This window comes from Suncus etruscus, chromosome 11, assembly GCF_024139225.1.
Source record: "Suncus etruscus isolate mSunEtr1 chromosome 11, mSunEtr1.pri.cur, whole genome shotgun sequence".
In the NCBI taxonomy this organism is placed as follows: Eukaryota; Metazoa; Chordata; class Mammalia; order Eulipotyphla; family Soricidae; genus Suncus; species Suncus etruscus.
In genome coordinates, this window is record NC_064858.1 from 35,583,780 (window position 1) to 35,600,414 (window position 16,635).

Here is a 16,635-nt window from a genome sequence, read left to right on the forward strand (position 1 = left end):
GGAAACCATCTTTCAAGTATTTATCCCTGGCTTGATCTGAAGTTGAAAGGAACCCAGTTTTAGAATTTAGGACATAGGAGCTACAGAGATAGTACAGTGGGGAGGATGCTTGCCTTGCATGTGGCCAACCCAGATTCAATTCCTGGTATCCATTTGTTCCCCTGAGCCCTGTGCCAGGAGTAATTCCTATGTGCAGAGACAGAAGTAACCTTTGAGCACTGCTGGATGTGGCTGCAAAACCAAAAATTTTAGAACAGAAATTTTGAAGCTATTACTAAGCTCTAATAAAGTGCTTTTGTTTCCACGGAAATGCTCTTTCCTCCAAAGGAAGAGACCCCTGCAACGGAGGAGAAGTGAGGGAGTGAGGGCATCTGGATGATTTGACCAGAGCTGTGAGAGGCCTTGTCTCTTCCTGGGGGAGCCATGGCTCAAAGTCAAAACCCCCATCTCCCTCCCAGAAGTGTCGCCTTGAAGGGGTTGTGCTGAGGAAGGGAATTTCTATGACTGAAGGAGGATAGTTGCTAGAGAAGTGATAAATGCTTTCAAGTTGGTCCCAGGTTTTCTCAATGATCAGGCACTGTGCTTAGGAGGTGAGATCCACATACTATTCGTGGGGCTCATGGGGAATAAATAGGCAGCCAGCTGTGGACTTGAGCAGGACAGACTGGCTGTCTGGCTTGGGCACTGCAGTGTGGTGAACTCAGGGGGCACTGATCTGGCTTCTGTATCCACCTCCTGGCTACCACACCTCCAGCAGGTGCCTCCATCCTTGGATTTGGGTGTGCAGAGGTAGCAAAGCTACGTATACCAGTCCCTGACAGCCACCACAGAGACTCCAGGCAAAGAAGGAATGGGCGAGTCAGGATTCTTGAACCAGTTTTCAAAAGCTCTTTAAAGCTTCTTCAAGCTGCTTATCAGTTTTTCAGGAGGCATTGACAGTGAACAAAGGAAGGGGATACAGTGACGTCATGTCTTTTGGTACCAGAGTCCCATTGGGCGCTGGGCCAGGGGCAGGATGGCTGAGCTGTAAGATGACCCTGTGGATGACCTAAATGGATTGTTGTTCCTTCTTACCGATGCTCGCTGATAAGCGGAAGAGGCACATTCGATTTTTTAACACTGACTCGCTGGTAAGGCCACACAGTCTTCCAAGGCTTCGGGGAAATCAGGCAGCATCTCATCTGTTGCTCATTAATGCACCGAAGCCGGGTCACTCGAGTGCAGCCATGAATGAAAGGTCAGTGAGTGGAAAAAGCTGTCAGTGAAGGAGGGAGGATGGCAGTGGAGCGGAACTCCCTGGTCAGAGATTACCATCGGGGACATGTACTCCGGCTGCTGCTCTGGGTCTGGAGGTGACCAGGAGCCCAGGTTTGGACATTTCTGGCAGACAGACATTTGCCTCACACACTGACTTTAGTCAGCCATTAGTTAACCATTTCGAGGCTGCTGGAAGCATGTTCTCTGGTCCCCTGGAGTCTGAGTACTTGCTATGGTGTTTTACTTTGTGGTTTGTTTTTGAGACCGATCATGGTCTCTTCCTCTGATTTAGTTGTGTTTGTCTTAGAACCTTCTGGAACCAGCCTTGCAGATAAAGCCCCACCTTAAAGTGACTCATGATGTCCTCAGCAAGGAGAATAGAGCTGACCCCTGGAAGTTGTTATGAGGGTGCAACCTGTGGGCCCTCGTCCTCCCTCCTAGCTCTCTTTTGGGGGGAGTAGGATTCTTCCTTCACTAGGAAACTGCTCTGTCAGAGGATAGCTGGAGAGGGTAGGATCCTCTCTGTCCCACAGCCTCGAGGGTGGACAGAAACCCATATGGCATCTTTGGGAGCACCGTCTCTGCCCAAGTCATCCTGAACCTGTTTTCTTCTCTGGAAATGGGCATAGTAACAACCCCATCAGAGCAGTTGTAAAGGATGAATAATGCTGGCAAGGGGTCCAGACTGAGATTGATGCTGTAGTCTATGCTGAGTAATTCTGTGACTATGTCTAAGGATGATTACAAATTGAGGATGGAATTCACATGGACTGGATGCTTTCTCTTCTTTCCAAGAACATTTACTTGAAGGTTGGATGTAAATCAGATGCCTTTGCATGAACTTGGTGAGGGTCAGAGCAGGAAAAATAACACGAAGAAAAAAGCCCAGAAAATTCCTTCAACTACAGTTGTCTCTGCTGGCAGGTTGTTCTTTCCCGAGCCATTTCCTTGGAGGGGTCCTGAGTTCCCCACTCTCTGTGCTGAGCTGACGCTGCTATTTCTCCACAGGTGGCTTCGCAGAGTTCTCCCGCTGCTTTCCTGGCCTCTGCGAGGGGAAATCCGCCCTGGTGCCCACCTGCATCTCTCAGCCTTGCTTACCTGTGGCCAACATTGGGCCTACCCGCATCCTCCCCAATCTTTATCTCGGCTGCCAGCGAGACGTCCTCAACAAGGTGGGTGCTGACTATCTCCTAGACACCCCAACACTTCACTCTAGAAAGGAAATCCACCACCTCTCACCACATGACTCCCCTAGAAGTGCTCAGGGGGGCTGCCAGGGCTTCACCCAGCAGTTCTGGGAACCAGAGTTTGAACTTGGGGCTCCTGCCCTTTGCACAGTCTCCCCACTTAGCACAGGAAACCTAAACTGTTGATACTTTGGCTGGTCCTCGCTGGGCCCAGGACACATAGAATGTGATAGCTCTTCCCAAGTTCTATAGGGTTTCCTGGGCTGGGGGTGGGGAGGGGGTGTGTGTCCCCTGTGGTGTCACAGTCTTTGGGAACTCTCAGGGATACAAACATGAAGTAGGAAGTAGAAATGTTCCCGCTGACTGCCACACCCCACCAAGGGTCTGAGGAAGGGCCGCCTCAGGCCTTCTGGCTGGAGGGGCAGCTGGGGGCAGTAGGCATAGTGATCACTGGATAAATAGGATGCGGCCAGAGGTTGGCATGGTCTTTGAGAGATAAATGTGGGCTTTTACTGGCATGGACATGGACCACACAGAGTGTGTGGCCTGTGTAGGCAAGGGGCCTACACAGGTGTCCCTGTGAGGATGGGACACTCAGTGGTGCTAGAAAACTAGTGCTACACACTCCTCTCCTAAGTCCCGGCCCCCAGGAGCAGCAAGCAGGCTCTGTGCAGCCACAGAGAAGCCATGGCTGGAAATTTGTCCAGTTCCTCCAGAGGAGAGCACCATGGTTTATGAGAGAAAAAAGTAATGAATGAAAACCTTCATATGGGGCCAGAGTGATAGCACAGCAGTGGGCTATTAGCTTTGCATGCGCCCAACCCAGGATGGACCCAGTTTGATCCCTGGCATCGAATATGATCTCCCGAGCCTGTCAGGAGTGGTGTCTGAGTGCAGAGCCAGGAACAATCCCTGAGCACCAGTGGGTTGTGGGTGGGAGAGAAGGAGGGAGGGAGGGAGAAAGGAAGGAAGAAAGGTTCATAAAAATAATTTTTTTTGTTAAAAAACAAGTCTTTTTGAATGTTTACTTAATTGCATATTGAAATCAGGGTCCTCCTCCCACCTTTGCTGTTTTGGTTTGGACAACACCTTGTGTTCAGCGCCTACTCCTGGCTCTGTGCTCAGGTTCACTACAGATGATTTTTGGGGAACCATGTATAGCTGGGAAGAAAACTCTGGCCTTTTGTGCTCAGACCCTGGAGCTCTCCCTGGCCTTTAGAGAACGTGAAGGTGGTGTCGATGACTTTCTCTCTGTGAAAGTGTCTTCGCACAGAGCTGAGCTCCACTTGGCAGCACAGCACGGCCACTTTCCAGGAGCATGCAAACGTGGTTTGATGATAGATCGAGCACTGTTTGTTGGGTTGTACACATTTTACACACCTCACTGAAGCTGAATTGAATGAATCTTGCACATGTCTCTGTGAATTAGAGGAAGGTCGCTGATGCCCTGTGAATACAGTGAGGTTATTCTGTAAAACAGGCAGACCCATCCTTCCCCATTATATCTCCCTCCCTGTCCTCCAGAGACACTGGCTAAGCTGTCCTCTCGGCCTCTTAAAACAGTCTCTGAAAAGCATCAGGAGCTGGACTGGAGACGGCTCATTCACACCCCAGTTCTGCATGACCCCAAAGGCTGCTAGGTGTGCCCCCAATCATTATGGCCAAAGAAAGTATCAGAAAAGCAAGTAAAAAAAAAAAGTTGTATGAAACTTTAGGATAAATGTGGACCCTTTGCCATATTCTCTCTGCACCTAGAGCCACCCTAGAGTCTCCAAGTCCAGGGCAGAGTGTTCACGAGGAGGCAGGCCAGTTCTTGTTAGACTTGAGCGCAGTAATGAAGATATTCCATGCACCCATCAAATAGGAATGAGGAATAGAATTGTTTTTCTGTGACCTAACTTGATTGTAAGATTCCATAAAAACAAATGGCTCTACTTTTTTTTTTTTTTTTTTAAATCTAAACTAGTGGGAGTGAGGCAAGTGTGAAATAGTTAGGGGACAGTCATAATCTCCAAGGATTCTGGACCACCGCCGTTTCCCAAGTTCTTGCTCTTCTTTAAAGAAATAGGAGCTGCATTTGATAGATGCCTTGGGATTTTGAATTGATTATGAACTCGGGTCAGCGAATCCAGTGAGGAAAAAAGCCACAACTGGACTTAGCTAGGGGGGAGGCATTAGGTGTCAGGACTTCAGGCTTTCTAGCCTGGGTGACAGGGGCTCCTGAGGTGGAGCAGTGACAGTGAAACCGCTCAGTGCAGAAAGGTAGATGTGACCTTTATGGACAAAAATGGAAAAGCTTGGATCTGAGAGGTAGTACAGTGGGTAAGGCATTTGCCTTGCACATATCCTATCTGGGTTCAATACTCAGCATCCCATCTGGTCCCCTGAACATCATCAGCACAAGTGATTCCTGAGTGCGGAGCCAGGAGTAATCCCTGAGCAGTGCCAGGTGTGGCCCCAAAACAAATAAGCAAACAAATGGAAAAGCCCTTATGAACACCCTTAGGACCTCTGTGGCCTGATTTTTGGGCTAATGGTAGACGAGACTATCACAAGATGGTGCTTCAGGCTCACTCTGAGCTGCTCGTGTAGTTCCAAGAGCTATTCCTCAACATTGTCCTCACAGCTGAGAGACGGATGCATACATGATGTGTCAGTCAGGTCAGCTTTGCACATTAAAACAAAACACTGGGCCAAGTGTGGTAAATGAAGGGAGAGGGGGTTTGCATGTTTCAGAGGTGAAGCAGGAAGAGAAGTAGCAGTTGTCTTTTAGGCAGCTGGAAAAGGTTTGTGACGCACCCCAAGCACCCGCTTTGCTTAGAAGAGTGATTTCAGGCTTAGAACATTTCCTTGCGCTGTGAGGACTGATGAACTGAAGGGTGGGGGGAGAAGGGGTGTCTGGAAAGCGGTAGGCAGGGTTCAATGGAGTACAACCATGAAACTTGTATAAGGCACAAAAACAAGTAATGCCCCAGCTAAGCTCAACCCTCAAAACTTCCAGCAGGAGGAATCCTCTGAATAAACACAGGCTGCACATGGGGCTGTGGGATGCTAGTTCTGGGGATACCTGTGCATGGAAGCACAAAGCAGGATTGGAGTCAGAACAGGTCAGAGTGCCTGGTGGAGAAGGCCAACTTTGGAGTAGCGAGAGGAGCCAGGGACCTTGAGGATTGGGCTGCTGTTAGGATGGAGGGTCACGAGTATGAAACAGAATCCAGAAATGGAACCTGTTTTCAGTTTGTGCATCTAGTTGTACAAGATGACCAAAAACCAGTTTGGGGCTGACAGAGTGGAAACAAGAATTAGGGGCAAGCAAGGTTGGAAAAGTGTGTGTTGTTTTTTTGGCATTTGGAATGTCCAAGAGTAGAGTAGAGACTGACCCTCTCCCTGTTTCTTGCTGCCAAGGTATTGAAAATTTAAGGAGAGTCCTCAGCATGCAGAGGGCATGATGAATAGAAATATTTAATCTGAGCCTCAGGCTTTGTAGGGGGAAGAGAATGCCAAGGAACGGTATCTCAGAAAATGTGCAGCATGTTGGTTTTGGGGATAAAATGTTCTAGTGTGTGTACATATTCTGGAGTCCTGTCACAGAAACTCCTGTGTGATCTCTCCATCTGTTCTATCTCTTTCTATTAATGGCAGTAAGAGAGTTGATGGTGATCTTCAGCAGCACTGTTTTATTAAAAAATAAAAAATAAAACAAAACCAACTGAATTACAAAATTAAAAAAAAACATTGAATTACAAAATTATATATTTGAGTTTTGGGCATACAATGTTCCGACTCCAATCCCTTCGTTTAGTGCCCACTTCCCTCCACCAGTCCCCAGCTTCCCTCCCACCCCACCCCATCCTGAGCCTGTCTCTCACCTTCTTTTCCCTTTAGGCTCTGGTTCACCATGCCCTTACTGGTAGGGCGTCATGCATGTCACTGTGGTATTCCCTGCCCTGCCCCATTCCCTGCCCCCGGTGGCAAAGCTTCCTGCTGAAGACCAGTTCTCAAGTGCTTTGTCAGCTGCTCTATTTTAAACCTCCTCTTTTGTTCTTACACGGTATCTGCTGTAAATCTCAATGCCACTGTATGGAGCATAACACTGTAACTAGCACGCCCAGATCTCACTGGAGGAATAAACTCTGATTAGGCCAAGGAACAGGTCACTGTTGTCATTGATCAAATGTCCCTCCTTGTGGTGGCGCCTCCATGAGCAGCCACTGAACAGCCCCTTTCCTCTGCAGGACCTGATGCAGCAGAACGGGATCGGCTACGTGCTCAATGCCAGCAGTACCTGCCCAAAGCCTGATTTCATCCCTGACTCTCATTTCCTGCGTGTGCCTGTGAATGACAGCTTCTGTGAGAAAATTTTGCCCTGGCTGGACAAATCAGTCGATTTCATCGGTAAGTGCATTGGGTCATCTGTGGTATGGCCCTGTATCATCTTGGGCAGAGGCAGGGCCCCTCTGCTCCCCCCCTTTCCCTTTTAGCCAGGAGATATCTACACCTGACATTTTAAAAACCTGGAAATGGTTGAGGTGACATCTGTGTGTGTTGCCATCCCTGAGAGACTGGCCTGGGATTCAGTTACTCTGCGCAGGTAGAGCAGGGGGAGCCTGTGGTTCTGTATCTGCAAGTGTTCGACAACCTCTTAAACCCAGGGGCAAAATGTTTTAGGCACTTTTTCATCTCTCACAATAGATACTTGGGAACTGTGGCTGCCTCAAATGGATTCTGCACCACTCTGGTTTCCCCAGAGGCCATGCAGGACCTGTGAAACAGACAGACAGACAGACAGACAGACAGACAGACAGACAGACAGACAGAGACACACACACACACACACACACACACACACACACACACACACACACAATGAGAATCCTGGTTCATATTCCCATCGCACATCCGGACGATCCTTTTTAAGGTGAAAGGCGCATTCCAAGTCAGTGTGGTAAAAGAGTGTTTTAGGTTGGGGGGTGTCTAAAGCCAGCATGAGAGAGAACTGCACAGCTCTGTCTCAGCCCACAGTTTTCTACTCATACGACTATGTTGTTGCCATCTTGCCACTTTTATTTAATTCATGTGAAGGAAACCTAGTATTCTGAGTTGGTTAAATATGCATGGAAAGGTCATCACTGATCATACTTTACTTGTTTGACTCTAGGTCTCTGGGACCATAACCCTTAACCTTCCTTAACGCCATGAGACCCCAGGGCACTATTTCTAGCCCACAGAGGGGTTTGTTGTGGCAGTTCACGTTCCCAGCAGTGGTGGATGGGGTCCCTCTCCCAGCATCTGTTACCAACACTGGCTGTTTATGTTCTTTGTGATGTGCGACAAACTCACTGGTGTGAGCTTTTATCTTACTGTGGTTTTGATTGGCATTTCCAACTTAATCAGCGATTAAAAATCTAAAATTCTTTTTTATAGTCATTGACCCTCTGTGTCTTCTTTGGAGACAGTCATGTTCATCTCTTTTCATCATTTTTTGATAGAGTTGTTTTGTTGAAGAGTTTTTATATCTTGGTTATTAACCTTTTACTAGATGAGTGGTGGGCAAAGACTTTCTCTAAATCTATGGACTGTCTTCTTATTCTGATCATTCTTTTGTAATACAGAGAAACATCTTAGTTTTATATAGTCCCATTTGTTTATCTTTGCTTCTGCTTGCTTGACTATTGGCATCAAATCCTGTATCTCTAGATTCAGAGTCATGAAGTGTTCTATATTTTCCTCAGAATAATTTATGGATTCAGATTTGATACCAAGATTCTTAATCCATTTTCTGAGTTGAATTTGTGCATTTCATGTTCTTTTCTCCTTTGCTTTGTGAAGGTTAATTGTATTCTTGAGGATTTCCTCTCTGGGCTTTCAGATTTATTCCACTGGTTCAAGAGTCTCTGTATTCCAGTTCAACTGTCTTGATTATAGTTTCATAGTATAGTATAAAGTTAGGGTAAGAGATGTCCCCCATCATTTTCCTAGGATTGCTTGGCTGTTTGTGGATTTTATAACTCCATATAAATATCAGCAGCATTTCGGCTTGCTTGCTTGATCTTAGTGTTTGGTTTGTGAAACATTGAAATCTGGTATATTTATTACATGGCCGGTGGTGGAATGGGAGTGCCCTGTGGTAGCAGTTGCCAGAGAGGATTTCCTGGTTGTGCTCTTGAGAGTTGGTAAATGTTCTCTCTCTCTCTCTCTCTCTCTCTCTCTCTCTCTCTCTCTCTCTCTCTCTCTCTCTCTCTCTCTCTCTCTCTCTCTCTCTCCTCTTTCTTCATCCCCCCTCCCCTCACTCACTCACTCCTTCTCTCTATGGAAAATTGAGTCCTACACAGCACTGTATAAAATTCACTGTCTATGAAGCTGTTACTGTTCACCAGACAGGCAGGAACCCTTAGGGAAGTGAAGGCTGTCCATTCAGGCTGGGGCTGGGGCTCAGTGGAAGAACCAGTATTTAGTATGAGTAAGGTGATGTCCAGCTTCTCCCATAGCTGAGGAGGAAAGTTCCTTTGGTCCTTACTAAAGTGACCAGCAGGAAGGAATAGTCTGTGCAGTCATTTGGTAAAGAAAGTTGAGCCAGCTGGTGGCACACAGAAAAGTCACCTAAAGAAAAATGGGAAATGGTAGGAAAGGGAAGGAAGGCATCTGATTTGAGTCCTTTAGTGCTGTCATTGGATGTTGCTGAAATAATAAATGTGAGTGCTGGGGATGTGATGAGGTGAAAAAAAAGGAGAGTGGGATGGGGTGAAAGACTGGGAGGGAAAGGAGGAATGAGGTCTCCCGGGGGACAGCTCTACTCTTGGTGACCCTCTTTGGCCTTATTTTGCAGAGAAGGCCAAGGCCTCCAATGGCTGTGTGCTAGTGCACTGCCTGGCCGGCATCTCCCGCTCTGCCACCATCGCCATCGCCTACATCATGAAGAGGATGGACATGTCCCTGGACGAGGCCTACAGGTGAGCCTGACAGGGTGGGGGCTGTCCCCGAGTAGACATGGGGAGATGTAGGCCAGCCAAGCTCTGAGACTAGAGCGGGCCTCAGAGCTCAGTACTCGGTGCTCCTTCCCCTATGGGAGAAGGGCCAACACCACCTCTGTAGAGAACCTCCACTCAGTGTTCAGGACCATTTACAAGAGAATTGTTGGGGCTGGAGAGATAGCACGGAGGTAAGGCATTTGCCTTTCATGCAGAAGGCCATTGGTTCGAATCCCGGCATCCCATATGGTCCCCCAAGCCTGTCAGGAGCGATTTCTGAGCGTAGAGCCAGTTATAACCTCTGAGTACTGCCAAGTATGTTCCCCCCCCCAAAAAAAGAAAGAGATGTGTCTCCTCACCACCCTCTTCTGTTGTGCAGAGTGTGGGCTGGACTGCACATTTAGCATCCCTTTACTCCTTCCCAGATAATAAACAAGTCAGTCAAATAATAACGAAGTCTGGGGTGGGATTGTGTCCATGTCCCCTATGTGCTATGTCAAGGAAGGGGGTCTTGTCTCCACGGGGCAGGTGAGGCTCCAATGTTGGTCCAGGTTTGGTGCCCACGGGGCCCAATTCCCACATGAGAGAACAGACCCAAACAGCTTCTGGCTTGAGGAAGAGGGGTGGGAGGAGGATCTGGGATATGTGGTAACTGTGCCATGGACTCTGATTCAATCCCCATCTGGGCTAGCCTGGTGACCCTGCTCCACATTCTCAGGCTCTTATTTTCCCCAGTGGAATCAGGAGGGGCACACCCCAGCCCCCACGTTTTACCGAGGCCCTGAGACTTGTTCTTCCATTGGGCCTGTCATCTACCACCTTGAGTCTCCTCTGAGGACTCGTCCCAGGTGGCCAGGGATCAGTCTTGTTCCCCTGGCAGATCTTTCTTTACCATGGTGGTCACAACACTGGCCCCTAGAGGAAACAGACCAACTGCTGAAGTGTAGTAGTGGTAGTTGTGGGAGGCAAAGGCCTGAGGACTTGGGGCCAGACCCATGTGATGGGGACAGACACCCATCCAGCAGGCTTGTGCTCCAAGGTTGAGTTGCTGAAGTCCCACTGGCACACGAGACCACACTGGAATGGTGGCTCTGTGTGTCCGTTCAGAGGAATGATGCTAGAGTGTAGCTTTGATGCTTTTTGGTCTATGTTTATTTTGATTTGGGAGCTGCTTGTGGTGATGCTCAGATACTGCTTATGGGGATCAAGCCCAGTCCTCCTCCTCCTACCTGCAAAGCCAGCACTCAGCCACGGAGCTGCATGTCATTATTTAAAGGGTGAAGGGAAAGGACTGGCTAGCCCTCAGCCAGGGTTTTTGCAAACAGGTAACCCCCGAAACTGGCGTTTTGGTGGTCCTGACCCACTTCCTTGTACATTTTGGGGCTGGTCTCCTGCTGCAGAATTCTAGTAGACCAATAATCTCTGCAAGGCATCTGGGCACTATCTCAGAATTCCCTGTCTCCTGCAGCTACTTAATATTCTTCGAGTGTGTGATTCAAGGTGCTTCTCCCTCCCTCTCCAGATTTGTGAAAGAGAAGAGACCCACGATATCGCCAAACTTTAATTTCCTGGGCCAGCTCCTGGACTACGAGAAGAAGATTAAGAGCCAGACTGGTGCGCCAGGACTGAAGAGCAAACTGAAGCTGCTGCACCTGGAGAAGTCAAGCGAGCCCGGTCCTGCCGCCGCGGAGGGTGGACTGAAGAGTGAGGTGCCCCTTGGCTCCTCCTGTGCCCACTCTGCTACCTCAGAGGCCTCAGGGCAACGGCCTGGGCCCCCCGCAGGTGTGCCCAGCACCCAGCACGGCCTGCCAGAGGACGGACCCCTGTTGCAGGCGCTCAATGGGCTGCACCTGCCCTCGGACAAGCTGGAAGACAGCAATAAGCTCAAGCGCTCTTTCTCACTGGACATCAAGTCTGTCTCGTACTCGGCCAGCGTGGCGGCCTCACTGCACGCACTCTCCTCTGAAGAGGCCCTGGACTACTACAAACCCTCCACGACGCTGGACGGGACCAGCAAGCTTTGCCAGTTCTCCCCGGTGGAGGAAGTCTCCGAGCAGAGCCCCGAGAGCAGCCCGGACAAGGAGCAGGCCAACGGCCCCCCACAGCCACAGCCTGCCCGGCCCCCTGAGAGCCAGAGCCAGCAGCGGCTGCACCCTCCTCGAGCCCCCCCAAGGTCCCTCCCGTCCCCCCTGCACCGGAGCGGCAGTGTGGAGGACAATTATCACACCAACTTCCTCTTCGGCCTGTCCACCAGCCAGCAGCATCTCACCAAATCTGCCGCCGCCGGCCTGGGCCTCAAGGGCTGGCACTCGGACATCTTGGCCCCCCACACCTCCACTGCCTCTCTGACCAACAGCTGGTATTTTGCCACCGAGTCCTCTCACTTCTACTCGGCCTCGACCATCTACGGCTCCTCGGCCTACAGCTGCAGCCAGCTGCCCACCTGCGGCGAGCAAGGCCTGTCTGTGCGCCGGCGGCACAAGCCCAGTGACCGTGCTGACTCCCGGCGTAGCTGGCATGAGGAGAGCCCCTTTGAGAAGCAGTTCAAGCGCCGGAGCTGCCAGATGGAGTTTGGCGAGGGGCTCCTGTCGGAGAACCGGGCGCGGGAGGAGCTGGGCAAGGTGGGCAGCCAGTCGAGCTTCTCAGGCAGCATGGAAATCATCGAAGTCTCCTGAGCGGGTGGTGCCGCTCCCAAATACTAGTCCCTGTAAATCTGAAATATATATATGTGTACATACGTATGTGTCTTTGGGAAACGGAGCTGTGGTCTAGGCGAGAAAGCTGGGGGCTGCACAGTAGCCCTCGGGGCAGCTGGCGTGTCTCGGAGCAGAAGTGGAAGGCAGAAGCTGGGTCCCCCGCCTCCTCAACTGTAAGCAAGGCTGTGTATGCCCTCTTCTCACCAACCAGATCGGTTACTCAGCATTGGAGGACAGACTGTGTCTTCTGCGGCCTCCTTGTCATGCCACACAGATCTAAGACGCTCGTCTCTGCCCTGCCCTTTCCCTGACACTTAGCGCTGACACTGAGCCAGTTTGTGGGTCGGTGGGAGGCCCTGATAGGGATAGCACAATTCCACGCACAAGGCTTCTGGGTGAAGGGCACCTCACTCTGCCAGACAGATCACGTGGGGGCCTTGCCAGGTTCTACTTAAGAGCAGACCCAGTACCTCAAATATTGGGGTTCGTGCCACTCCTGTGCCCACTACCTGCCTTCTAGGCATCCTGAATAGGTCAGAGCTCGTGACACTCTCAGACCAATTCAGATAGCCTCCCCACACCTTTCGGTTGGGCCATCATGGGCTCATTCCTTTATTTCTCCTTTTTTCCCACCTTACAAAGTGAGAGAAGAGGGACTATCTAGGCATCAGTTTAGCCAAATGGTTTTAAGCTAATGGGTTGTAGTGCTCAGGCAGACAACCTCCTTCTCTAAATCTGAGCATTTGTTCGGAATCCTGTTGATGTTTATGAAAAAGATAGGCTTTAGGGTTCAAGCCAGTCGTGGGTTTCCATGGAGGAGAGCAGAGCCGCCATTCCTGGAGTTTCTTGGCCTGAGCAGGTGACTCCCATTTCTGTCTTCCTGCAAAAAAACCCTGGGTAGAAAGAACATTTGAAGAAAGAGGGACAAATGTTCAACTATTGAGTGGCGTGACCTGGCTTCCCCCGGGGCAGGTGATGAAAACATCTCTTCTGTCGTCTGCTCAGACATACAGATTGATCCATCTCACTCTCAGGCCCAGGAGACATATAGTGAGAAAGGGACATTCCAGAGACACAGAACAGGAAGGCAAGGAGCTGGTTGCATTTGGAATTGGGGGAGCAGGGTGGCAAGCCACAGCCAGCATATTACCCCACAAGGTTCCAGAAGATGAAATGCTGGGACCTGCGCTCTCTGGTCTTGCTCTGCTGGCACTGACATGGGAGCTGGCACCAGCATCTCCCATTACTGCTCCCATGACCTTGAACAGGGCAATGCTTTAGTGGGTTTCCGTGTGGAAACCTTCACCTCACATCGGCAGTTTGTTGGGGTGGAGGGGTGGTTCTTCCTGTGCATGCTGTGCGTTTAGCCAGTCGCTGACTCATATCTCAGGTTTATTTTACTTTTGAGACATGGACAGTACTTTAGTGAGGAGGTGATTTAACCATTTCCTGTGGCCACACAAGAGCTTCCCAGGATGTGGGCACAAGGTGAGGGCAGGAGAGGCTCAACTCTGGGGAGAAGGCCAGACTCGGACCTGAGCTCCTTCATGCCACTTTCAGTCCATCAGACATTCATGAGGTCTCACCCAGCGATTCTGGCTGTGCCAGACAGGTCCCAGCCCACTATTCACAGAGAGGGCAGTCATAGCTGTTCTGCCCCTTTTGTGCTGTGAACATCAGAGCTCTGAGGGCCTCTGTCAGGAGGGATGGGGGGCCCACCATTGTGTATCCCTCTTGGCTCTGTCCTAGAACTGGGATTCGGCCATCATCCTAACACCTTTAGTCCTTGGTTACTCGTCAAGGAAGTGGCTCTTGGAATCCAAACCAGCCCCAAGAGGCCAGCTGGGAGCCAGGTGGATGGTGGGCATGAGGTGCACACTGCTGGGAGCAGAGAGGAGGTTCTCACCACCCCAGAAAGCACAGCCAGACTTCCAGGTGAGAAATGCTGGGAAATGGTTAGGTCAGGTGGTAAGGCTGGATAAATGTTTTGTATGTTGTTCTTTGGAGGAAGGTTTAATTGTGCAGTTCTCATCTGATGTGTCATGTATGTTCATATGATGAAATAAAATCAAAACTGGTACCTGTTTATACGTAAGTTTGAGAAAGGCCCCCTCTTTGTAGCTGTGTCCATGGCGGGCCCAGCAGCATTCGGGTTGTGAAAGGGGACAGGAGGCAGTGTCTCATGACAGGGGTCCCTCACACATATCACCACTTCCAAGTGTACTGGACGCACTGCAGGAGAAAGCACTTGGGCAATATCTGCCAAGCCTAGAGCTGGCATGGGGCGACACAAGACACACCTTTGGCCTTTACCCCAAGCACTGCAGAAGGTTTTGGAAGTAGCCTGAGGGAAATGCAGCAGACCCTGACCAACTTGAGTGTCAGAGCACCAAGCGCTGTGCCTAGGATTCAACTCCAAAACCATAGCCGATGATGATCTGTTGATGATAAAAATATCCATAAAGACATTTCATGCATTATTCTTGCATACTAGGGTAATTTTTTTTAACCACGCTTAGCAGTACTCAGGGCTTCCTTCTCTCACTAAGAGATCACTCCTGGCTGGCTTAGGTACCCTATGTGGGTGCCCGGGATTGAACCTGTCTTAGCCAGGTTAAAGGTAAGCACCTTACACACTGTAATAAGTCTCTGATCCATATATACTATATATTTAGAGAAAAAGTGTTATTAATTCATAAGAAAATACAATACTGCCCTGTGTTTATCAACGTGAGTGCACACTGACCACTTACAATGAGATGAAGTCTGCCTAGGCCTCACCCCCAAGATCTAACTCGTCTTCCAAGATGTGTTCTCCATTGCTATCAAGTGTACCTTAAAGACCCTGATTGCTTATAAGTGGCTCTGGAATGGACTTAGAAGACTAGAAACAGTTTCATCATTTGAATAATCAAGAATTAAGAACCAGGGGCTGGGGAGATAGGTCAGGTCACCACCAGGAGTGATTTCTTGAGTAGAGCTAGAAGTAACCCAAGCATCTCCTGGTATAGCTCCTAAACAAGAAACAATTAGGAACTGGGGAAATAGATCAGGGGGCATGTGCCTGAGGCCATGAGCTCAGTCCCAGCATCCAGGGTCCCTTTGGGCTACTACTGGGTACAGCCATAGAGGCTCCAAATACTTGGACTGAGTGGTCAAGTATCTGGGTGAGTGGCTCCCAGGTCCCTACCTTTAACAAAAAGAATCATACACTAAAGGTATAAAATTTGTCCCAGCAGACAAATATTAAGAATCCCAGGGACTGTTGGGTACTCCAAACAGCAGTGTGGAAAGCTGCCGAGTTTCAGTTAGACTTGAGAAAAGGCAGGAGGGTTGGATTAGAGGTGTGACCAGGTGCCGATGTGGCTTGAGCCTTGCAGAAAAATGGAATGGGGATTGTAAAGCAGTGGTGAAGGGGGTGGCCTAGTCCTAGCTCCATGGCTGGAAAAGGGCAGGAGGGAACAGATGCCCCCGTGAGACTGCAGAGTAGACAGGTCTTATGAAGGCCTGACCTGAGAATAAGCCACTTCCAACTCTCTGCAGCCAGGTAAGGGGCCTCCTGAAGCCTGGACTCATGGGCCCTGACCAGCAACACTGGACAAAGGCTTCTACATTACAAAAGTAAAGAGTTAAGTTGGAATGGATCCCAGTGTCCAGGAAATGATCTAAAGGCTTGGTTTGCATATGGACTAGTGCACAAAAAAACTGCTTACCCACAAAACCTCTGGCATAAAATTTTATTTTCAATCCTCCCTGTTTTTGTTTTTCTAAGCAGGAATGTCTGAAGTCTAGTAAACAGTTTTTCCTCTGTGCTTTTCTGTGAATGTTAGCTATTCTGCATCTATAACAAGAAGAGAGGAGCAAGTTATTATTCCTAGCCTGCAGTGGGCCCCCCTCTTCCTGGGAGGCCATAATTACACACGCTTATATCTTCAAGGTGTTGCGAAATCAACTGGAAAATTCCATCACCTTCTTAGATGTTTATAAGCCAATCGTATTGTTGCACTTTATGTGCATACACATCAAATTAGGTTTATATAAAAATAGAAGCTTCATTCCTTTGGCTGCAGCTAAAACACTAGGTCAGTTGGAAATGTGGTCCCCGGGGAGAAAGTGGAATGTGGACTCAGAGGAGCCGGGTCACAGGCCGCAGGGAGACTTGGAGACAGTTGCTTCATCGCTGGTCTGTGGCGCTCTGCCTCGGCTGAAACGAAGAGTTTCAACAACTGCGTCCCATGAATGAACTTGAGAGAAGTTAGAACAAACCATGCCTCGCTTGCGAGGGAAGATCACAGCAAGATCAAACTCTGCCCTGAGGTGTGAAGTGAATGAGTTTCCCAGGGCCACCGAGCCTGGCTATCTACTGACACCCTGAATAAAGTCCCCATGCCTAGTGCCAATGACCCACGGGACACACTCGGTAGACCTGGAAGAATTAGCTACCCTCTGAGTTTGGATTTGGGGGTTTCAAGCACATGCATTTACAGCTGATGACGTCTCTTCTGTGGCAGAAGTACTGGACTGGGA

General features: G+C 49.5%; 1 protein-coding gene across 3 annotated transcripts in view; it reads left to right on the top strand.

Moving 5' to 3' along the window:
• The window catches only part of DUSP16 (dual specificity phosphatase 16), a 62,262-nt gene extending 50,113 nt beyond the window's left edge, over positions 1-12,149 (top strand). For all 3 annotated transcript variants that reach the window (XM_049783312.1, XM_049783311.1, XM_049783313.1), the window contains 4 exons: positions 2,266-2,429; positions 6,680-6,839; positions 9,271-9,394; positions 10,935-12,149. In XM_049783312.1, the coding sequence (XP_049639269.1) occupies positions 2,266-2,429; positions 6,680-6,839; positions 9,271-9,394; positions 10,935-12,087 (1,601 nt within the window). In that variant the 3' untranslated portion in view covers positions 12,088-12,149. The remainder of the gene's footprint in view (positions 1-2,265; positions 2,430-6,679; positions 6,840-9,270; positions 9,395-10,934) is intronic.
• The last annotated feature ends 4,486 nt before the right edge of the window (positions 12,150-16,635 follow it).